Source organism: Nicotiana sylvestris, chromosome 12, assembly GCF_000393655.2.
Source record: "Nicotiana sylvestris chromosome 12, ASM39365v2, whole genome shotgun sequence".
Lineage (NCBI taxonomy): Eukaryota > Viridiplantae > Streptophyta > Magnoliopsida > Solanales > Solanaceae > Nicotiana > Nicotiana sylvestris.
In genome coordinates, this window is record NC_091068.1 from 32,583,883 (window position 1) to 32,608,411 (window position 24,529).

Genomic DNA, 24,529 nt, shown 5'->3' on the forward strand with positions numbered 1-24,529 from the left:
AGTATTTTTATTCAAATTTATCTTTACATGAAAAATAGTTAAATTTTGATTACTTTTAAAACTGTAACTATTTTGAATGATCACTTGTGAATCTGACTATTTTTGAATTTCTCCCGTTTGCGCCCCCAACCCCCTAAAAAAAAATAAAGGAAGGGAAAGGAAAAAAGGAAAGGGAAAGGAAAAAAAGAAAGAAAGAATACCCGTGCACTTGGAAAAACTGAGGATTTCGGGAATGGTTGATTTGGACCAATGTCTGTTTTAATTTGACTATATTTTGACTAAACACAAGTCAGTCTGAAAGCTCACCCTTTTTCTCTGCTGCGAGCAGCTTGTTCCTCTCACATCGGGCTTCTCCGGCGAACTCCTCGCCGGTCTCTTTCTCCGGCGAAATCGATCTGTAAGTTTTTACATCTTTCTCTCTCTTCCTCTCTCTCTCTCTCTCTCTAAATTTGCTACTTTCTGTCTCTCACTCGACAAGAAAACCCTAACCCCCTCGCCAAGTGATTGTTAAAGGTACAGTGCAAATGCAAGTGAGTTTTTGTCTTTTTTCTCCCCTTTTCCGATGCATAAATATAGTTACAGTTCCGATTTGTAAATATTGCATTGTGCCCAAACTGATCTGCATTGTTAATTACTGTAATATTTCTCTCAAAAAGGGAAGACAATGGATTTTTTAAGGTTGTTGTCATTCTTAAGTGTTGAAGTTAGGTTTGAAGTTACATAAACGGACAGTGTAAAGATTTTTTACATTATAGTGAATTTTGACCTTTGATAGCAGGTTAATTACCATATTTATCAGATTATCAATTAATGTTTATCAAGAAGTTTACCTGTAATTACCTTGTAAGTAACCTGATAGTGTAAAATACACGGACTGAATGAGCTTTCTTTTGTTCTGTTTGTATTTAAATTGTTTAATTTTATAGCAAGTATTTGATATGGAATTACTCTATATCGTATAGAATGCAAGATTAGTTTATTTATTGAAAAAAATACCAAAACCTAGACTAAATTACTCTGTTTAATATTTGCCATTATGCTTTTTCTTTTTGCAGGTTATGGAAACTTCATCTAGTGGATATCGGTTTCGGAGAATACCACGCCACTCCTTTGCTGGTTCTGTGAATTTAGATCCCCTGGTGAGTTTGGTATTCAAGTATTTGGACTTACTAATCCTTAACAGAAACTGATTGAGAGTGGGAGGAAATGATTCTTTATTAGTCTCATTTTGTTATCTTTCTTTTAGTTCTAGTGCTTTTTGAATTGTTAATAAAGAATTACAAAGCTGAGTTAAGCTTAATATTCTTTAGAACTAAGCCGACAGCTATTCAGTTTGTGCTGCAAAGCAGTTATAGGCAAATTACTAACAAAACCATACTATTTGGTCCATAAAGATGCTGAGAAGACCACCACTCGCCTAACCGAATTTTTCATGTATTTATCTTCAGAGTCCCTATGTTTCTTTCATACTAGATTCACCATGTAATTGTCATCGACTGCAGCCCCTATAAAGCTTGGCCTATTTCCTCCTGCACGATGTGTGCATTGGTTTAGAGTTTTTTGCTCTTTGTATTGTCACCACTCACCACCCTTGCAGACCAAATTACCTCACTTGGGCCTTCTAGCCCAACTTATTTCCTGTTCTGTCCAGAAAGTTTAGCAATTATGGGAGGGTACTTTGGTCAACTGTGGTAGTCTCTGGTTTGGGTATTTGGCTTTCTGTTCATTACTTGTGTCTCTTTTACACTAGGCCCGCTTATTTTCTGCCCAATTGGTATCATTTGATATTCAAAACTTTTGCATCTACCAATTTTGCCGCGCATTACATTTTCTTTCTGACACTGTTCCACCTGTTATAGCAATCATTTTTGCTCTAATCTGTATCATCTTCAACTTGAGAGTATTCTGATACCTTCCCCTTATCCTCTACAACCAGCTTTACAATTTGTGTTCATTTTTGCTGAAATCCAAATCGAGAAGCCACTACATAGATTGTCTACTTGCCAGAGTAGAGCCATGCACTACAAATGAATGAGGAGAGGAATAAACTTTCTAAATTTAGTGGGTCCCGATGGGGAAGACTGCTATCTAGCATAAAAAAGCATTATCCTTACTTGTTTTTAGGACCCGTTTGACCTCGATTCTAATTGGAAATTGAAAAAGGTAGAAATAGGTTCCTAGTTTTGAGACCTTCACCACAGTAGTCACTTTTCGATTGGACCCACCGAGCGGTCTAATCTTCCCACAAGACACGGGTTCAGAAAGTTTCTTTGCCTCTCAATTTGACTAATGATCATAGAAAGCGTAAGTTAAGTAGTCTTTTGCAGTGTTTCCTTTTTTTTTGATGACCGAGAAATCCGTCTGGAGCCGATCCTTTGGACCAACCGCAGCCTTCGAAACTCGGTGGATAATGGGCCCGCCCCTCTACCCTTCTCCACTTAAATACCAGGCTTTGTTTTGCATGGTGTGAGGGCTTGAACCTGTGACCTAAGACACAAATCTACCACCCTTTGCCACTTGAGCTAGGCTTCCTTGTAAGATGACGATCAATATATTATTTTTGTCTAAAAATAAGTTGAATCTTGAGAAGGCCTATGACTGTGGGAATTGAGAGTTTATGGATTTTATATGATAGAGATTTGGAGAAGTTGGATCATTTTTTCCATCTCAACAAGCTGGTGAATAGGAGTTGCATGTGGTTACTTGAGCAGCCATAAGAAGTTGAGACTAGGGGACCCGTTATCTTCTATGCTATTTATCTTAGTGGTAAAATCGTTGAGTAAGATGATAGATAGAGCCGTTGTAGGAGTTTGAGACTTGTTGCTTCAAAGCCTCAATTGCTGAGCAAACACGTGTTAGTCACAATTATTGTTTCACAGGATGCATTTGTATTCTCTAATCAAATATCTCCCCATTGGCATTATTAAAATGCATCATTGAGATAGATTCTCATGTGGTTCCAAGTGGTGGTAGGATTAAGATCAACTCAAAAAGCGCAAGATCATTCTAGGGTTGGTGAATCATCTAGTACAAGTGCTTAATTATAGGTTTGGAGGTTTCTCTACCATCTACTTGTGACTGCCCTGAGACCAAGTTGGGTGGAACCTTGTTGTAAGAGTTGAGAAAAGGTACTCATAAGAAAAGGGAAGAAAATACTAATTAGTAGCACACTATCTAGCTTACACAGATATTACATGTCTCTCTTCCAGGCTCCAATTAATGCGATAGAGAAATTGGAAAGACTCCAAAGGAATCTTGTTGGACTCAGCAGATAGAACACAAAAGTTTCGCCTAGCTAATGAGGAGGTTGTCACCTCCCTGGGCTTAGGGTGAGGGGCCTTTAAGAGTTTTCAACAAGGTACTACTTGGGAAGTGAGTATGGAGATTCAAGATTGAGGAATAGGCATTATGAAGGGAGGTAAAAGGGCAGCCTATTGCACTAAGCTTCCGCTATGTGCGGGGGTCCGGGGAAGGGCCGGACCACAAGGGTTTGTAGTATGCAGTCTTACCATGCATTTCTGAACGAGGCTGTTTCTACGGCTTGGACCCGTGACCAGGACAACAACTTTACCGGTTACGCAAGGCTCCGATATGAAGGGAGGTAATAGCAGAAAAATATGAAGTTGTGGAAGGGGGATGCAGATCTTAAATGACCCTATGGACGCTACATTTTGGAGGAATATCATGAAGGGTTGGGACAATTCCAACAACTTAGTTACTTATAGGGTAGGGAATGGAAATAACATCATATTTTAGGATCAATGGTGGTGTGGCTTATTCAACGTCTACATGTTTGACGGAGGTTGAGTACTAGTGAAAGCTAATATGCAAACGTTGAATATATGGGTGAAATATCGGCTAGGACTCAAATTTAAACATAAGATTTTCGTGTTGGATATTTCGAGAGAAGGAAAGTAACAATGCATTTGCATCTTGTAGAATGGTTGGGAAGGGGGATAGAAGTGTATGATTACAACATTGAAGAATTTTTTAGCAAGGTGGTTCACTATTGAAAATAAAGGGTCAACAAGCAAGGTGGACGAAGAAAATTACATATTAAAAAGGTTTTTTTTTCCACTTGGCTAGTAAAGAGAGGAATGATCTTGAAAGCTGAAAACGTAAGAGGATAATAACATATATTAGTGGGTACATCATGTGTAAGACTAGCGACGTGGATCGTCTTTTCATACATTGTCAGGCAGCTAGCTACTCGCATATGGTAGGAAAATTTGAGATGGTTCGAACTATATAAGTAATTCCAGCGACGTTGAATGAGACACTATTCAGCTGGGCCTTTATAAGATGAAAGAGAAGAATGGAGGATGTTGCTTTATTAGCACTAATGTGGATAGTTTTGAAGAGAAATAAGAGAGCTTTTGAAAAATTGATGAAGATTTTGTAATGTTGGCTAGTGGCCTCTTATTCCACTTTTTTTGGGTGCAACAATGAAGTTCCAATTTGTATACAAGATTAGGTGTCTTTCAAATAGAATCCCATATTTTTGTAGATTCTTAACTTTTTGGTATACCACATGTATACATAAGTTATCTCCTTACCCTTAATAAAATTTGCATCTTATAAAAAAGAAGTTTTAGAATGCCCAACAATGTTAGCATTTGTTTACTCGAATGGTGACAAGAACATTCTAATCCAAAATCTTCCTTGTTGGAAAAATAAAAACCTATGCATGACCCAAGTGATGATGAGATTGGTGGGTAAGTAGAAACTAGAGTACACTTGAGTTTAGTGCAACTAAGTGAAGAGAGGAGAACAATGCGATATGTGCAATGACATTTTATAACGTGTTGCCGTTGAAGCCTTATCATCCTTTTATGGTATTCCTCAGATGCCTGCACCTAATGGAAGCGTGCTATATTCAGTCTTCCTACCCCTTCCATAACTCCATACTTTTTCAAAAGCACCTTCCTTCATAAAGCGTGCTTCTCGATCTTGAATCTCCATAACCATTTCCTAATAGGGCCTTGTTGAAAATCAGAGTTCTTTCACCGCAAGACCCCACAATCCTTTGGAGATGTAACATGCTCCCACCTGCCTAAGTGGAACTCCCTAGTCCAATTTGTTTAATCCCATGGAGAATTCCTTTAAAGCCTTTCAATTTACATGGTGATATGTATTAACTTTGTTTTGGATGCTCTTTCTGCCTATATGATGTCTTTATTTCCCTTATCAGCAAGTGTAGAAAAGAGGCTAGAAGCTTTGAGAAGAAACTTCATGTGTCATGGAAACAAAGAAAAAAATAAGGATCCATTTAGTTAAATGGAAGACCCTATTTTCAACAAACAAAAAGGAGGATTGGGAGTTAGGAATCTACGGAAGCATAAGAAATGCCTCCTGATGAAGTGGCTATGGAAGTTTTCAAAGGAGGAACAAGCACTATGGGGCGATGTGATTAAGGTGAAATATGAAAAGAAGATTTTTGGATGACTAGAGGGGTTAACGCTCCTTATGGAGTCAGTCTCTAGAGATCCATAAGAAATTTGTGGCCAAGCTTGAAGGATAAGCTTAGTCTTAATGTAAAAGATGGAAAGAAAACACAGCTTTGGGAGACAAATTTTGGGTGTTGGAAGCTTAAAACAATTATATCCTGACATCTATATTTTGAACCAACAATAGGGGGGTTATTTTGAATGAACTTTAGTCGACACAAAGTTGGAACCTAACTTTCAGGAGATGCCTACAAGATTGAGAATGCCAAGAGTAATTGAGTTTTGTAACATTTTAGAACAAGGCAAAGGACTACAGGAAGGTGAAGATACACTTAGATGGCAGAAGCAAAGTAGTGGAATTTACTCAGTCAACTCAGCATATAAAGATTTGAACTAGGTGGGCTCTCAACTGAGTTTATGGCCTTGGAAGCATATATGGAAAGTAAATGTGCCTTATTAAGTCGCATGCTTTTCTTGGTTGGTGGTTAAGGAAGCCGGCCTTACTCAGGAGAACCTAAGATTGAGGGGTATACCAATTGCATCTTGGTGTTATGTGTGTGGGCAACTGGACATGATGCTGAGACAATTAACCATTTGTTTCTATATTGTAAAGTTACCAACCAGCTATGGGATTTGTTTATCAACCTCAGAGATACTAGATGGATAATGCCAGGAGAACCTCTGAACTCTTACTAAACTGGAATACATGGGCAAGCTTTACCACAGATAAAGACGGATGGAAAATTGCCCCAACAACTATTTGGTGGACAGTTTAGAAGGAAAGGAACTCGAAATGTTTTGAAGATATAAGCAACCCTCTCCGGAAAATTAAGATAAAGTGTATTCTGCTTTTTGTTCTTGGTGTAAATCAGAATACATAGATGATCTTGCTTCAATTCTAGTTGTTTTAAGCTCCTTGTAAAGAAGAACATGGATTGTATTTTTGTTTCTTTTGAGTTTTGATGTAACACTCGGATTATGGCTTCCAGCATACGTGCTGATGATTTTATGAATATACTGGATATGTTACCTTCTCAAAAAAAAAATTGCTGGTGATATTGACCAATGCGTGAAGCAATGACTGAAGTACGTGAGAATGTCCGACTATGTATTCTTAATTTTACTTTTTTCCCTCTTTTGCTAGGTACCTCTTATGCCATCCTGCTACCCTCTTCTCAGCTCTTTCAACCAGCCAAAAACAAAGCTAGTTGCAGAGATGCAAGAACTTTAATTTTAAATAACTCATGTTCCTCTTTACAAACTGGTTTCCTTTCTTCCAAAACTTGACTCCAATTTTTGCACGGGCTCATACCGTTTGATCCTTATTGGAAGCGCCAAATGATAAACTGAGATAGGCGAGCTCCAACCCTGCTATTGAGCACCAGCTAAATTCTCAATTGTTCACTTCATCCATTGGAATGATCTGACACTTCTTGTGGTTGATCATGGCACTTCCTGGAGCCATATAAGAACCTATGTCAAGTAATCCAGTTTATTAGTGTTAGTGTCTTAGAAAACTGAAGTATTGTCTGCAAACAAGAGGTGTGAAATCGTCATTGTACATTGCACTCCGAACTACAATGTTTACGGGGATAGAGATGCATTTTTGGGGGCTTCATGGCTCATGGGTGTATGGTCCAATTAGAAAGGGGCCAAGTTTTTAGTACATTTTATTGGATGATCTCTAACAGATGTTTTGTGTGTCTTAGTAGAAAGTATGTTTTGTATGAAACTTTTTTTATACATCTTATAGCCGGATTTCCCCTTTCAATCTCCCAAAGACAAAAAGTTACCTTCACTGTATTCACCAGATTCTGTGTTTAACTTGGGTAGCACATATTTAAGCAGCTTGAAAGCCATTCTTCATAAACCCTGTATAGAATTTACAATCTGCAGCTACTAACTTGATCAAGTATTCTCTCTTATTTATAGCTGGGTTGTGTAATTTGTGTATGGAATGTGGAGCTAGATAATGTCTGTATCCAATATGATAATTTATATGATATTGACCATCAAGTAAAAAATCTACAATAAACCAATTCATTCTTAATCACCTTTTTTTTAATTTTTAAAATCACCACTTGATAAATTCCTGGCTTATTATCATGCTCTCATTATTCTTTCTTTTTTCATTGCAGCTTGATGAAAATTTGGAGCAGTGGCCACATTTAAACGAACTTGTGCAATGCTACAGAACCGACTGGGTAAAAGATGAGAACAAGTATGGTCACTATGAAAGCGTCAGCCCAGCTTCATTTCAGAATCAGATATACGAGGGTCCTGATACTGATATTGAAACAGGTAAGTTACTACTGGGATAGCTCTTTTCTGAGTATGTCAAGATTAAGGGCATTCATATTCTGATGTATCTGTGTATATTCACAAGTAGATTTGTCATCTGGTGAAGGGGTGCCGACTTGAACAGAGAAGTCATGTCACATTTCATGTGCATCTATCTGTGTGTATTCACAAGTAGATTTGTTCAACCATCTGGTGAAGGGGTGCTGACTAGAACAGAGAAGTCATGTCACATTTCATGTGCATCTATCAACTGTTTTTTCAAGCAGGACTTCTCCATGCTCCTCATTCATCATTCCTAAAGGACCTTGTGATTCCATGCATTCCAAATCTCTTAGTTCATCTCTTCCAAATAAACATCTTAGTGGTGCAAATGGTGTAAAATTGTCCACCAGTCCTTTTGTGTCATCTTATCTTAAAAAGCATACTCCCTTTCTGCTGTCCTATCCATAATATAAGTAAACACCTAAAAAGTATTTGATTCTTTCCCACCTTGCAAACTAATGAGAATTGTTTCTCATACAACTGATCTAGTAAACAGGAGATAAACAGCTTTCCCATGGGTTTGGTCTTTAAAGTCCCTTTCTCATATTTTTGCTTTTACTAAGAGAATTGTTGACATGCCTCTTCTTAAATTCGCATATTAGGATCTACTAGAGATTATACTTACTGTTGGGTTGTGCTTTGAGCTATTTACATCCTTCTGATTAGCTGAAAGTAAAACATCTGAAAATGTAGTTACAGCCCAACAGTGTGCTTTCTGCAATTTTATCACCTTTCTTTTTACTAATGCTTATATGGTGAATTGTCTTCAGAGATGCATCTTGCAAATGCTAGGCGACCTAAGATTGAGGATTCAATTGATGATGAAATCCCTAGCACTTCTGGGACACAACTCTCTGAAACTAATTTCTCTGACCTCTCGAACGCCAAAATCTCTAAGGTTGTTTCCTGTTACACAAATGCAGGCCTTTATAAAGATAGCCTTTCCTTTAAAAGTGACTCAAATCATTAATTTGCAGCATTTTGGTGAATCCCCCCTGCCGACTTATGAACCAGTTTTTGACTGGGAAAATGAAAGGTCACTAATATTTGGGCAAAGGATTCCAGAAGCTCATATGTCCCAGTATACGAGGTTTTAATTCATTTAACATTCGTTTGGTCCTCCTGCTCCCTGAAATCTTTCTTATCAAATTTTATGGCTGTGGTTATAGTGGTCTGAAGATTGCCGTGAAAGTCCTATCATTGTCATTTCAAGCTGGACTTGTTGGTGAGCTTATATTGTTGAATACTGGTCTTGATTATTAAAACGACGTTTCTGCTTAAGATTTCTCTATTCATTTGAGCTTTTGAGATGCCAGCACTCCGTATCTGAGTTTCAGAAGTTTTTTTGTAGAGCCGTTTTATGGCACAATTTGTTTATATAATAGGGAGCGAAGAGAAAAACTTTCAGAGGATTTTATTTTCCATATATTGCCTACCGAAATGCAAGAAGTAAGCTGCTTATGTTTTGCTTTTCTTTTTCTTGGTTTTCTTTTTTTTGTTCCATTAGTGTCTTTTGATGTTAGCATGTTGTAATATCTGCTTATTGTGATGCCATCCCCAGGCAAGCAGTTCCTGTGAACGGCGTTGTATTTTTCATCTTGATGCTCCATCAGCATCTATTTGTCTGCTAATCCAACTAGAAAAGCCTGCAACTGAAGAAGGTGGAGTGTCTCCTTCTGTTTATTCACGAAAGGAACCAGTAAGCTTGAGCTCTTCTTGCAACACCTACGCTAATGATTGCTTCATTTCAATACATAATTCGATTTATGTGATCTGGGGACTCTGACGCGAAAGCTTTAATTTGACGATCTTAAGAATTTATCTTTATCTTTTTTGCGGTTACACTTATTTAGCATTTCATACATGGTTGATGAACATTTAGGAGTTAAGAGTTTGGGGGGAATCCTATACAGATCTCCCATTAGCCTGAAAAAGTGAAGATCTTCTGTCTACGTCCTGCCATTTTGGTCTTCTTTTTTCCCCTTAAGTCTGAAAGAGAATAACTGTACTAGACTTAAGGTATATAGTATTAGATATGAACTAACTGCAGCCAACTAGATAACTTTTATGCCAAAATCTTCTAAAACAGAAGTTTTAGGTGAGTTTGACAAGAGTCAAGAAATTAAACTGGTTTTTTGAATTAGTATAGGTTATCTTTTAAGAGATCTCTTTTCAATTAACAGGTTTGCTTATCATCTCTATTTACACCTTTTCCATCATCGTGGTGCCAAACAGAAGGGCGTTCTTCTGTTTTTAGTTTAGTTACAGACAACAACTCTGCCTTAGTTTGCAACCAGTTGGGTCGGCTCTATGAATCCTCATTGTCCATGATTCTCCATTTTAGTTCATCTCAGGCTGGCATTATGCAGAACTAAATTAGTTTAGTTACAGAATGTCCCTCAACTTTGATTTATCCTTTCTGTTTTTAGTTTGATTACAGAATGTGCCTCAAGTTTGATGTTATCCGTTTTATAACTACCCTATAAGCCGCATGTGGGTTTTCACTTAAAAAATTTTGAATTGTCAGTCTAGAAACTTTAATAGTACTTCTAGTCAGTGTTATCAAAGGCGAAAAGCGCAAAAAAGCTCTAAGGTCCGTTGGGGCTTTAAGCACCAAGCGCAACTAAAGCGTGGGCTTTAATGAAAAAAGGCGCAACTAGAGAAAAAGTAAAAATATGTATATGTAGTCCAAAACTAATAATTATAAACATGAATAACAAATACATGGACAAAGAAATTGAAAAAAAAATACGATAAAGCGAAATATCAATTGTTTAATGTCGCCTTTCCAGGATTACACTCATTGGCAAGGAAAAGTATGCCTTAGAGCCTTGATGCGACAATAAAGCGCCCACAAAGCGAGGCAAAGCGCTCAATATGTTTTGAGCCTCGCTTCAGGGCTTAAGCACGCCTTTGACAACACTGCTTCTAGTCTGTCTGTAGTTTCTCCTAGGAGAGGAATGGAGGTTCTTGATACATCTGAGTCATATAGGAATTGCTAGCATCCCTTTTATCTTCTGCGAGAAGTAAATCTTTACCAACTTTCTTGCATTTGTTTTATGGTGATTGGTAAATTCGTTACTTTGCCAGCTTTTTTACCAAGTACAGCTTAAGATATGCTTTTCCTGAGGTTTACCTATGCTAGTTTCTTCTCCACCCCGAAAAGTGTATCTTTACTGTCTTGTTGCAAATGTTGTTTTGCATACACTGATGTCCTCCAGCTTGTTTGTGAGTTGATACATTTCGCCTATATGCACTCATCTTGCATGTGATAAGATGGGTATTTTCTCTTTTCATTGAATATTTCTACCTTTAAATAGGTTCATCTGACAGAGAGAGAGAAACAGAAGCTACAAGTGTGGTCGCGGATCATGCCTTATAAGGAGTCCTTTGCCTGGGCCATCATTCCACTCTTTGATAGTAACATTACTTCTGTTGCTGGCTCTGCTTCTCCCAGCAGTCCTCTTGCTCCAAGCGTTTCAGCTTCAAGTTCTCAAGAGGGTGTCACTGATCCGGTTTCAAAAATTACAGCTGATGGAAAGCTTGGTTATTCAAATGGGAACTCTATTGTGGTCGAAGTGTCTAACTTAAATAAAGTCAAAGAAGGATATACCGAGGAATCACTCCAGGTTAATTTCATTCTTCATTTGTTATCTTTTTGATTCCTATTCACTTATTTGTTCAAAGAATAAAATAGTGGTTTCTGATTCTATCTGACTTCAATTTTACCATTAATTTAGTCTTCTTTAGTATGTACAGTATGTTGATCCTTCTCCTTTTAATTACATGATGTAGTGACATAAATCTTGTTTTTTTGGAACAAGATAACTTGTTTATTATTAACAATGAAAGCAGTCCTTAGCACAAAGACTGTGCTAAGAGGAACCCGAGTTACAGGACCCCTAAAAAGAACAAAAACTTAGTCCTGTGCTAGTTACAAAGACCCCAAGATGTCAACCACTGAATCTACATCTTCTACTAGTGCTTCTTTGCACCAAAAATGAAACAAAAATATACAATTCATAATGATCTTCTGTTCAGAGTTGACTATCCCTTCAAAGCATCTTAAGTTCCTCTCGTTCCAAATTATCCACCAAATACATGCAGGGATCGTGTTCCCCCAAGTCCTGTTCCTCGGTAAGTTGGCTGGATCGTTCCAACATACTAGCATATCTGCAGTTGTCCTGGGCATTGCCCAGTGACATAAATCTTGTTCTCACTAATGTCCTTGTGTGTTGAAAATTTGTAATTGATGAATTCAGTCTTTCGGCGTATTTGCATGAATACTACTTACCAAAAACTATTTGTGCATGAACAGTGCAATAATTATCTTGTATCAGTCGGTAGAGTTTCAATATTTGTGCTAATAAGTTTACTCAATCTAAATACCTTTCTATTTTCTCTTCTGTTTCGTACTTCCCCGTATTGCCTCATGAATTGGGGCACATTTGATTCCTACTTATGTAGATGTGTAATTCCTTCTTTTGAAAAGTCATGTTGTGTAAGCATTTACGCCAATGTGGATTATTCTGTCATTAGTAAAATACTTCTTTGTCGAAGAGAAAAGGATGTTTTGAAAGGAATTCTGAAATGTATTTTGGAAAAGGTCAAGAGGCTGAAGTTAAGGCACATCCCTCTCCCTGTGTTGTTCATACTTGCCACGAAAGCACTTAGTTTGATGATGGATAAAGCTGTTAGGGGAGGCTACGCCACGGGTTACACAGCAGGGAATACTAATTGCTCCTAAGTTCGTTTTCCTGCCCTGCAGAGGGGTGCGCAATGTTGTTATCAACTTTGCTTATTCCCTATCTGTGCATGGTCTGGCTGTAATTGATAAAATGCTATAATTTGTTAAAGAGGGAAATATACTTAAAGTTCACCACCACTGAGCCTTATGAGGAACTTAATTTTACACCCATCCCTGCGCATGAGGTTGTTCTCCTGTTACTCAATTGAAGTCAAAAGCTAATTTAAACGTAGCTATTCAGGATCCATTGTGTCAATTGATATCTGATTTGCTTAAATTTCAGGATCCAAAGCGAAAGGTTCATAAACCAGTAAAAGGTGTCTTGAAATTGGAAATCGAAAAGCTGCCAGCTAGCTCTGCTGAAGTTGAAAATACTTTGGAGAGTGGGAGTCTGGCTTATGATTCTCTTGATCATGGAGACCATTTGACTGATTCGGCTTCTATGAAACGCCCTACTAATGGTTCCTTTTCTAAGTCTAAATCCTTTGAGATGAAAGAGCTTGTTCGGAATGGTTCAATTGCTCACGAAAATGTGGAAAATTCTGCTGATGATGTAAGTGTCATCTCTCAAATCAATGTTTTCTGTCTTTTAGTTCTACAATTTCAACTTTTGTATTGTATGGAATGTTTAACTGGCATGTTTCAGTGGTAGGTTGTTTCAGATTCATATGTTTTTTCTGTTCAGCTTCTATGATCTAAACTGTTATATAGAAGCCTCGGCCTTCTGCCCGATGATCAGGTACATCTTTATCTGAAGATGATACTATGATTATCTTAGATTGGATACTAAAGTAAATCTTCTGCTCCAATAATGTGCCCAAAACAGCGTTCAGTTTATTGCAAGGGCTAAACTGCTGCGCAAGATGATTCTTACAAATCCTGCGATATAGTTTACTTTGCTTGGTGGTTCTTGCCTTTATCTGCTTGTTCAATGAGATTTGATTCATTTCCCTTCACTGATTCAGAATAATTATGTTCGAGTGTACAGTTTGAAGCTTTTGACTTCCGCACGACGACAAGAAATGAACCTTTCTTGCAGCTCTTTCACTGCTTATATGCCTACCCCTTGACTGTTAGTATGAGTCGGAAAAGAAACGTGTTTATACGTGTTGAACTGAGAAAGGACGACACAGACGTTCGGAAACCACCTCTAGAGGTATGTATTTGTGTTTTCAGAGCAGTTATCTTGTAAATTCCATGTGGTTGGATACCTATCTAATTGTATATCATTAGGCTATGCATTCAAGGGAACCAGGTGTACCACTTCAGAAATGGTCACACACACAAGTTGCTGTTGGGACAAGGGTCGCCAGCTACCATGACGAGATCAAAATTTCTTTGCCTGCTATTTGGACACCATTGCATCACCTTTTGTTTACTTTCTATCATGTTGATCTTCAAACAAAACTTGAAGCCCCAAAGCCGGTAAGTTTGATGTTTATTGGCTTTTGAGGGACGCACCATCTTGGTTTGTATCCCCTGTTGTTCTTGTGACAATTAAACTGACAGTTTTAGTCTTCTTCTTCTTCTCACAAGGCGTGTGTTGGTGTGTGCATGTCCACCTATTAGAATTGGTGCACAGCTTCATGGCAGACTCCTTATAAGTTGCTCTTTTCTTTGTTTACTTCTGCCAGGTGGTAATTGGATACGCTTCACTTCCATTGTCCACACATGCGCAGTATGTTTCTATTCTTTGACTTAAGAGTCATTGTCATTTCTCTTTAACTTTAATATCCATGTTTTTCTATGTCTAGTTGGATCTTTTTTCCCCTTCATGTTAGTGCCTTATTTACAATATTCTCTTTGAGCTTTGCTCTCAATGTGCTCTATGAAGAAAATCTTTTGTAATGGCAATAAGGACATAGTTTTCCAGTGAAGGGTTTAGGAAAAATCTGTAGGATTTTGTATGTGTCTGCATTTATTTTGGATACTAGTTAATAATCCACTTCAGTTGAGCTGTTATTAGCTTGACCATCTCTTCCCTGACCTTCAGCCATATGTAAAAACCCTGACTAGAGTGATGAAGTCATAATCTCTGCCCTGACTCCGGCAAAAGAGCAGCGTAAAAGTGTGGGATTTGCCATCTTGGTAACATGTGTTTGTAACTGGTAATTAATGTTCAAAGCATAATTGATGTAAATATGTGTTATTACGCGATGGATAAGCTTTGCCAGCCAAAGAAACTACTAATAGAATTGAGAAACTGGGAACATTAAGGTAAGAAAATAGCAGCTTTTTTTGGGTTGGGTAAAGATAAGCTTCTCATGTGAAATAAACCAAAGATAAAGCTAATGGAACTTTAGAAATCTTGAATGAAGATAATTCATATCATGAGCTTCACCTGAAAATGTCTGAACATTTGAAATCGGTTTACTTATAGTTGGAGAGAGCTGCAAAGTCATTTTCTCTTCATCAATTTTGGGTGATGTGTAGTTGGCAAATTATGGAAACAGTACGGTTATGTATGATAAAAATCTAACGGGCAATAAGAGGACATACATTCCCTCACTTCTTTAATTTCTTATAGCAGGATTTAGCAAAAGGAAGATTAAGTATAATTGAAGTAATGTGAAAGCAGATAGGATGGACTCCAATTGATTTGGTTTATTGGGCATTAGAATCTCAACTCATTTCTCACGTGGTAAACATTTAACATTTTTAGAGCCCCTTTGATTTAGGTAAATGAAAGTAGCTTTTAAGTGCTAAGTGCTGAAATACACATTTCAAGTGTTGGTGCTTACGAATAAGTAGTTACATTTTTGGATAAGATTGCTAAAAGCGAAATAATCAGTTGATGTGTTTAGAAATAGTTTTTTGATCAATTAATAACTTTTATTAACAATGGGCAAGTAAATACCCGAATAGTTTCCTTTTCAATCTTCTCTTACTTTGTCGGATAGCATCTCGCACGTGGTGGGAAATTCTGAGATGTTTTGGAGTTGAGTGGGTGATGCCGGGCACGGTGAAAGAAGCAATGTTTAGCTGCGAAGAGAAGAAGCAAGGCTTGGGATGTTGCTTCTCTAGTACTTCTGTGGGCCATATGGAGAGAGAGAGCTTTTTATGGAGTAGAGAAGGATTTTGTCCACTCGAGGAATAGCATCCTCTCGCATATTACTTTTTGGAGCACGCATGAGATTCCTATATGTATAGAACATTGTGTGTCTTTTGTAGAAAATCATTTCTTTTTCTGAGGTTTTCTACTTTTTTGGTATATTTCTTGTATACAGGCTTGTTTGCCCTTATTTAATATAATTCTAATTAATTGATAGAAAAAAAATACCCGTATACAAGAAGTATTCCAAAAAGTAGAGAACCTTGCAAAACTTCCTATCTTACCCTTAATAAAATGGTTTATAGCCATACAAATGTCTATGACTTTTTTTAGACCACAAGTTTTGGAAGTTTTTCTTTCTTACATTCGTACCCAGTCAAACTCTTGTCACATAAAATGGATGGAGGGAGTATGATGCTTTGCTTGCATACATTAGTCAAATTCAGTGTTGTGAAGAGCGTGAAGCGAGGAAAAGCGACAACTCCCATTTCGCTTAAAGCTAGAAGCGAGAAGCGAAGCGAGCATTTTGAAGTGAACCGGAATTTAAAAAAAAATATTAAAATAAATACTGCATAGACAACACTTGTAAGCAAATGTTCAATTCTTCAATGTAAAAACTAAAGAGTAGCATCAATTAAAGCACAAAATGAGCATGCTATTCTTCTTCAAGATTGTCAAATTCATGTATTCCACTATCATTATTATATTGCTCGTCATCTTCTTCAACTTCTTCTTCATCAACTAGGGACAAAGTAGCTGCTTCTTTAACCTTCCTCGAAGTTGAGGTTCTCCCCCTCAAGCCATAAATTCTCTCCCCAATTCCACGCGCCTCCGCAACATCACCCTTAGTGAAATCAGAAGTTTCCTCAAATACTTCTTCATCTGCATGATCATCCGGGACTCTAATTAGCCATTCATTAGCATCATCAATGTTGTCCAAACTAATTGCATCAATTACATTGCGAGCGTTGTAACGACGCCTCAATGTTCTATTGTACTTAATGAAGACTAGATCATTGAGACGCTTCAAGGTTAGTTTGTTCCTCTTTTTGGTATGAATCTACAAATAATACGTAATTAGTAAGATTAGGACAATTGAGATGTAATTTAATTATCTCAATATACTAAATCTTTCTTCTTAGTTCTTACATGTTCAAACACGCTCCAATTCCTTTCACATCCGGATGAGCTACATGTTAGACTTAGAACCTTGATGACAAACTTTTGTAAATCTGGAGTGGATTGGCCATATTGCTTCCACCATTCAACTGTAGAAGTAGAACAAATATTCAAAACTTAATATTGATAAAGAAATAACTTATTAACTATAAAGCAACATATAAGCACTCGCTCACCTGGTGACTTCATCTTTCTTTGTCTAATCGCCATGTTTTTTCCAAAAAGTTGCTCAGCATTCCTATAAGTATTAAATTGCTATGTTATTTTATCTTGTATGGATAAATCAGGTATCAACTTCTCAATACATTCAATGTATCCCTTCCACAAATCTTCATCTCCTAGAATCCTCTCTTCATTGTCATAAAATAGTTTCGGGTTCAAAACAAGTCCAGCTACATGCAAAGGGCGATGAAGCTGACCGTCCCACCTTTTATCTATGATCTTAAAGACTCTTTTGTATTTTCTTTGATCACTAAAGAGGCTTGAATAGCCTCCTTTGCCCTATCCATTGCTTCGTAAAAGTAGCCCATTGGTGGCCTTTGCTCCCCATACACCAAACGAAACACTTTAACTAAAGAACCACCAATCTTCAATGCATGAACCACATTGTTCTAGAATGAAGTAGAAAGTATAATATCTGCAGATTCTCTCCCTCGAGCTTCCCTTTCATAGGCACTGTTAGTGTACTCATCTGAAACAAACAACTTCTTCAAATTGCTTCTTTGCTCATACATGCTATGCAAAGTCAAGAAAGCGGTAGCAAATCTTGTCTTTGCAGGTTTCACCAAGCTTCTTTATTTAGTGAATCTCTTCATCATATTCAATAACAAAGACCTTTGAACAATATAGGAATGCACTCTAATTGCCTGATTAAAGACTGAACTGAAGGGTCTTTCCTTGAAAATGTCACCGAAGATTAAATTAATGCAATGTGCTGCACACGGAGTCCAATAAATATGCGGGTACCCAACATACATCAAATCACTAGCTTTAACATTTTCACTGGCGTTGTCCGTGACAACTTGAACAACATTTTCTGCTCAGATAGAGTCTATTGTACTCTTGAACAAGGAGTACATTTTGGTTGAATCAGTCGAAGAGTCGCTTGCATCAACGGACTCAAGAAACATGCTTCCCTTAGGAGAATGCACCAAGATATTGATGATCATTTTTCCATTTCTTGCCGTCCACTTATCCATCATAATGGAACAACCAAACTTGTTCCATTCTACTTTGTGCTCTTCCATGATTTTATTAGTCTCTTCCACCTCTTTTTTTAGATATGGACCTCTATCTTCATGATAAGTTGGAGGCTTCATTCCTGGACCATATTGGCCTACGGCCTCACTAAAAGCAGAAAAAGTGTCAGTATAATTAACACAATTAAAAGGAAAATCTGCATCATACATCCACAACGCAAATATTTTAACTGCACGATCCCTCAAAATCGCTTTGGCATCAATTTGAGGATTACCACTTTTTCCTCCCTTATCTCCAGATTTTTGCGGGAAGTAACAATATAGAGGACCTTTGGTCTTGCCAGTAGATCCACAACTAGAAGACATTGTTTGCATCCTTCCCCGCTTTTGTGATTTTGATGGAAGCGACGAAGCATCGTCACCTTCTTCTATTTCATCATCGTCATCATCAAGATTATACAGTTCTTGTTCATGAAGCATTTGAGTCTTTAACTCTTTTTTTTTTTTGAAGGAATGCTTTCAATTCTTCCTTCACATGCAATGGAACATTAGGACAAGATGCGACATTTGGATCACCACCGATGAGATGCGCTTTTTGACGATAGATTGCCCCATTTGAAATCTTGTCACAAAAAAGACATCTAATTGCCATCTTGTTGGTCTCGCTAACTCTTGCAGAGTAAACCCAAGCTGGGTCTTTCCTATCTTCTTTTGGTGCCATTAAAAGAACAATTACATAACACATAAGAAAGACAATAAGAACTAAGAATAAAAGATATAAAAATAAGAGGAAGGGCAGTATACCATTTTGTTAAAAACTGGGCAGCATAAAAACAATGAAAGAAGAACTGGGCAGCATTTCAACAAAGAGGAGAAGACTTAGAAAGAAGAACCTAAGGTAAAAAAAAAATTCGCCAGCATTTCGCTGCTATTTGGACGCTGAAACAGTGAAATAATAATAAAAGGGAACCCTAGTCGCCTCTTTAGAATCTCTGTTGCCAGCTCTTTAAAACAAAGAAGCGCTCGCTTCGGTCACTTCGCTTCGCTTCGTCGCTTCTTGCTTTTTAGTGGGAAGCGCACACTTTTGTCTACTTTTCAGTCTGTTCGATAAAGAATGTCATATTTCCTTATTTTGAAACGATTTAAATTAACCTTTCCATTTTACTCTTAACGTGGTGATTTATAGCCACAAAAAATGTTTATAGCTTATTTTAGACCACAAGTTTCAAAAGATATTCTTTCTTAAACCCGTTTACAGTAAAACACCACTACATAAATTGGGATGAGGGATTAATATGTTATTTGAATAAATAATTTATAAAATAAGCTAGTCTAATAATTTTGGAACTTAAATGAATTGAGTCATAAATTTATTTATATTTGAATCAATTAAAAATCTTTCAATAATTTGCTCATTTTTAGTATTAACAGTTTTAAAGGCATTTTAGTAGCTTTCTGTTCTTTATAAGTGACAGTGGCTGAAGACAATAGCTTGAGGTGTGCATATTGATAGAGATGCTCCCAGACACAACTCCCGAGGCATCTCTGTATCATGAATCTTAGGATTCTACCACCACCCACAAATAGCCACCCCTATCGCGACCAAAACCCAGCAAAAACCTCCGACCAAGGGCCACCCACGCGCTCTCACGCGAAGCCTAGTTCCGGCAACCTCGCTGCGATGTGCCGACGCGTGAGGAATATTCCGGCCAGATCTCGACTGGCCGCCGTTAGATAGCCTGTTCAAGCAGAGGCGGATCCAGGATGTAAACTCTATGGGTTCAACCTTTAAGATTTTTAGTATTGAACTCATTATATTCTTAAAGTTATGGGTTTATATCTACAATTTGTTACTATTTTAGTGAACTTTTACACATAAATTTATGCTCCGCGTCGAAAGTTATGAGTTCAATTGAATCCGTCGGTAAAGGGCTACATCCGCCCTGTGTTTAAGAGGCTATTCCGAGCCTACCCATCAAACTTTCTCCAAAATCTGACGACTTTCTCTATTTTCCGGCGACGGGGAGGTTATTTCCAGCCAGATTTCAAATTTTCTTCTTCAGTCAGCCTCAACGCTAGGTCTTTGGGACGACCGCTTTTAGAAATGATAGACTCTACAAAGAGAAACTCCTACTTCTCTCTGGAATCTAGAAAAACTGGAAAAAATGTCTTTTATCAAAGCTGCCTCTTGGCCAACCCTAGAACTTGGGGGAAGATGTCATCGAAAGCTCGACGTAGGGCAGGAGCCGCACTTCCCGCTGTCTGAGGAGCACACTCTCAGGCGCAAAGGTTTCTTGATATCTTGTCTGATTGGATCTTTCTCCAAATGGGTTGGTTCTCTCGAGACTGTTAGGAATTGGGCAGCAAATGCATGGAACGTCAATGACGGGCTGAAAATAATGCAACTGGGGGATACACAATATCTCTTTCGATTTCTCGACGAGTCTCAAGCTTTAGAAATTCTTGTTAGAGGAAACAAATGGTTCGATGGGAACTTTTTAAATCTAGACAGATGGGTGGAGCACGATGGGTGTCTCGACCATCGTTTCACCGGCGAAACATTGATGGTCAACATGGTGGGTCTCCCGGTGCATCTTTGGTGCTTTGACCTCTTCAAGAAGATTGGGAAAATCTGTGGGGGCTTTATTGATGTCACTTGCAGCCTACATGATCTATCGCGATTGACGATTGTGGTGAGGAAAGGGGGCAGAATCCCTGTCTCCACTGTGGTGGAAGATGGCTACTTGAGTTATAGGGTTTAGTTGAGCCCTGAATTTCGTCCTATCTTTATGCCTGTGATAGTGGCGGAAGAAAAGGGAAGGTCAAATAGAAGGGAGGGGAGGGGAAATCTGTCTCTGAGGGGAGGGGAGGGCTCACCGGATCAGTGGTCTAATCCGGAATCAGATGTTAGATCGAGAAGAGACGGGAGGTTTGAATTTGGGGCCCAGATTATTTCACGCTGCGTCTGATAAGGCTCTTAAGCATATGGGAACAGTCGCTTCTTCTTCTTCTGCCAACGGTGCTTCACACAATGGCATTTCTTCACCGAGCTCTAGTGACCTGCGCCCCTCTTCGATGGCCGCTGCTTCAGGGGCAGCACTGGCTAAAGGTGGTGTTGTTATTCCACGGCCTCCCACCTCTGATGGAACCAATTCCATCGCCCCCTTGTCTCCTCCTAGGCTTAGTTGTGCTGAGGTTACACTTCAAGCTTCTTCTTCTTCTGGGGAGTTTGTGGAGCATGCCCCAATTGATGTTAGTGCCGGATCAGTATTTCCAGTTAATATGCCGCAAAAGGTTCCATGCTCTCTTCCTTCCTGCTACCCTATTGGTGTTTCTGGACATTCCTATAGCAGCGGGGTGTTAATTTCAGAGGTTGCTGCCCTCAAGGAAATGGTGAGATCCTTTTGGCACCTAAGGTTCCTATTGCCAGCAATGCTATGGTCTTGTATTCCCCCGGCAGGAGCAAGGAAAGGGTACATATAGAAGACGTCTGTCCAATTTCGCCACAAAATGGATGAGGGAATATGTTTTTCTGGATGGAGGATAAACTATTAAACTTTGGGAAGTTTCTAGGAGTCTCTTTTGAAGGGAAGGAAGATAGGGTGTTAGAATTGTTGAGGGAGATTGAACAACAATCTTTTTATGATGGTGCAGGGAGGGAGTTGGGTCAAGGTGTTAAGCAAAATAATTTAGGGGATGTAGTGGTGTACCAGAGAAGGGGCCGGGTGTGTGATAGGGAGGAAGGGAGCTCGGCTGGGGGGTGGGGAGGTGGGGAAAAGGGGGATATTGTTACTTATGGAAGTTAAGATTCTTTCATGGAATGTGAGGGGGATGAATGACCCAAACAAAAGGGCCATCATCAAAGTTGGAGTTCGAGAGTGGAGTGCTAACCTAGTTTGTTTTCATGAGACAAAAATGGAAGTTTTGTCGGATGTGATTGTGAGGAGTGTTTGGGGAGGTAGTTGGGTAAAATATGACAGGGTTCCAACAGTGGGGACTGGGGAGTGCCGGAGGCATTCTTCTAATATGGGATGATAGAAGTCTGGAGGTAAAGTAGATTAGGAAGAGAGTTTTTTCTTTAGCAGCACTTGTCAAAGATAGAGTGAGTGGGGTGGAGTGGGGATTTGGGGGAGTGTACGGACCGGTAGGATAAGGGTCCAAGGTGTTTTTCCGGGAGAAATTGGCCAATGTGATGGGGGAAAGGGATATTCCATGGGTTCTAGGGGGAGACTTTAACACTATTAGATTCCCGGAGGAGAGATTAGGGTGTAGTCTGATTTCGAGGGCCATGGAGGAGTTTTCTGACTTCATCAATGATCACTTTCTCATTGATCTTCCTCTGTCAGGGGAAATGTTTACTTGGGCCAGGGCGGAGGATTCCAACTCAAGGTCTAGACTTGATAGATTTCTGATATCACCCTCCTGGGATGAGCTGGTGCCGAATGTGCTGCAGATTCCTTTACTTAGGCTGACTTCGGATCATTTGCCTATCTTGCTAGATGTATGCAGAAGGAGGGGGGTGCGTGCTCCCTTCCGATTCGAGAACATGTGGTTGAAAGTGCCAGGATTTGGTGACAAGGTGAAAGAATGGTGGACAAGCTACGGAGTATCAAGAACACCTTCATTTCGTCTTTCGAAGAAACTTAAATTGCTCAAGGGAGATATTATTAGGTGGAATAAGGAAGTTTTTGGGAGGGTAGAGGTTAAAATGAGGGAGCTTATGCATGAATTGGGAGAATTAGAAAGAGGGGAAGGGGCGAGGGAGTTAGATGAAGCTGAGAAAGCGAGATTGGGGGAGGTTACAAGAGAAATAGTAGAGTTAGCAATAGCTTAGGAGACTAGTTGGCGGCAAAAAATGCTCTGGTTAAAGGAGGGGGATTTAAATACCAAGTTTTTCCACAGGGTGGCGGTTGTAAATCGAAGGAGAAACTTCATAGAGTTCTTAGTTGTGGATGGGGTGAGGATTGAGGGAGAGGAGGAGGTAAAATGGGCGATACTGGGTTCTATGAGAACTTATACAAAGAGGAAGTTAGTTGGAGGCCGACTTTGGGGGGGAATAGAGTTCAACCACATTGGTAAGGGAGATAGTGAGTGGCTGGAAAGGGCTTTCGAGGAAGAGGAGGTGCACGAGGCTATGTCGAGTTGTGTTGGTGATACGGCCCCCGGGCCTGATGGTTTCTCCTTGGCCTTCTTCCAGCTCTGTTAGGACACCATCAAGGGGGAGTTGATGGAAACCATTGAATACTTCCATGTGAATGGTGTTTTCGAGAGAAGCATCAATGCTTCTTTTATTACTATTGTGCCTCAGAAAGAAGGTGCATCTTGTATCAGAGACTACATGCCTATTAGTCTCGTGGAGAGCATTTACAAGATTATTTCTAAAGTGTTTTCCAACAGACTCAAGAAGGTTCTTGACGTGTCTGTTTCGTCCTCCCAGTATGCATCTCAAGAAGGTTCTTGACGTGTCTGTTTCGTCCTCCCAGAATGTTTTTGTGGAAGGTAGGCAGATCCTGGATGTTGCTTTGGTGGCAAATGAACTTGTAGAATTCAGAAGGAAAAATAGAGATCCCGACTTACTATGCAAGTTGGACATTGAGAAGGCTTTCGACCATGTTAATTTGGAGTTCCTGGATTTCATTATGATGCAGATAGGGTTTGGGGCAAGATGGAGGGGATGAATCAAGTTCCGCATTTCCTCAGTCAGATTCTCCGTCCTCGTTAATGGTAGCTCGTGTGGTTTCTTTGGCAGCTTCAGGGGTCTCAGGCAAGGTGACCCCCTATCCCCCATGCTATTCATTCTAGTGATGGATGCTCTGAGTAAAATGATGGATCGTGCGGCGGGCGGTGGCTTCTTGAGAGGATTCTCAGCTCCTATCGGGGTGCTCAGTGCCCGAAGAGTCTCTCATTTGCTCTTTGCGGATGACACCCTGGTTTTCTGTGATGCCGATATGGATCAGTTGACCTACCTGAAGCAGATCTTGCAGTGGTTTCAGATAGTATCAGGTCTCAAAATCAACCTCGGCAAGTGTGAGATCTTCCCGGTGGGTGAGGTTGCTAACATTGATGCTTTGTCTTATGTTCTCAGATGTAAGGTGGGCTCCCTTCCCACTACTTACCTGGGTCTCCCATTGGGCGCTTCGCATAAGGATACTGCGGTTTGGAATCCAGTAACTGAAAGAGTTAAAAAAAGATTAGCAGGCTGGCAGAAACGGTACTTGTCAAAAAGGCGGTAAGGAAGTGCTTATCAAATGCACCTTATCGAGTATGCCCACCTATTACTTGTCTCTGTTGCAAGCTCCTGTGAGCATCACAGAAAAACAGGAGCGGATTCAAAGGAATTTTCTTTGGGATGCGGCAGATGGAACTAGAAAGATTCATCTAGTGAATTGGCAGACAGTCACTTCCCCAAAGAAGTGGGGTGGACTTGGAGTAAAAGATCTTAGGGTATTCAACAGAGCTTTGTTGGGGAAGTGGATGTGGAGATTCGGGGTAGAAAAGCATGCTCTATGGAGGGAGGTCATAGTAGAAAAGTACGATTGCACGGGGCATTGAAGGACCAAGG

The 24,529-nt window shown here is 39.3% G+C and overlaps 1 protein-coding gene across 1 annotated transcript in view; it reads left to right on the top strand.

Annotated features, from left to right (window-relative positions):
• The first annotated feature begins 246 nt into the window (after positions 1-246).
• LOC104223519 (guanine nucleotide exchange factor SPIKE 1) overlaps positions 247-24,529 on the top strand; it is a 62,110-nt gene continuing 37,827 nt past the window's right edge. The window contains exons 1-13 of the mRNA XM_009774985.2: positions 247-397; positions 1,056-1,139; positions 7,586-7,748; positions 8,561-8,688; positions 8,768-8,880; positions 8,960-9,015; positions 9,142-9,239; positions 9,352-9,489; positions 11,111-11,419; positions 12,821-13,090; positions 13,526-13,693; positions 13,771-13,962; positions 14,172-14,215. Of these exons, the coding sequence (XP_009773287.1) occupies positions 1,059-1,139; positions 7,586-7,748; positions 8,561-8,688; positions 8,768-8,880; positions 8,960-9,015; positions 9,142-9,239; positions 9,352-9,489; positions 11,111-11,419; positions 12,821-13,090; positions 13,526-13,693; positions 13,771-13,962; positions 14,172-14,215 (1,760 nt within the window). The 5' untranslated portion in view covers positions 247-397; positions 1,056-1,058. The remainder of the gene's footprint in view (positions 398-1,055; positions 1,140-7,585; positions 7,749-8,560; positions 8,689-8,767; positions 8,881-8,959; positions 9,016-9,141; positions 9,240-9,351; positions 9,490-11,110; positions 11,420-12,820; positions 13,091-13,525; positions 13,694-13,770; positions 13,963-14,171; positions 14,216-24,529) is intronic.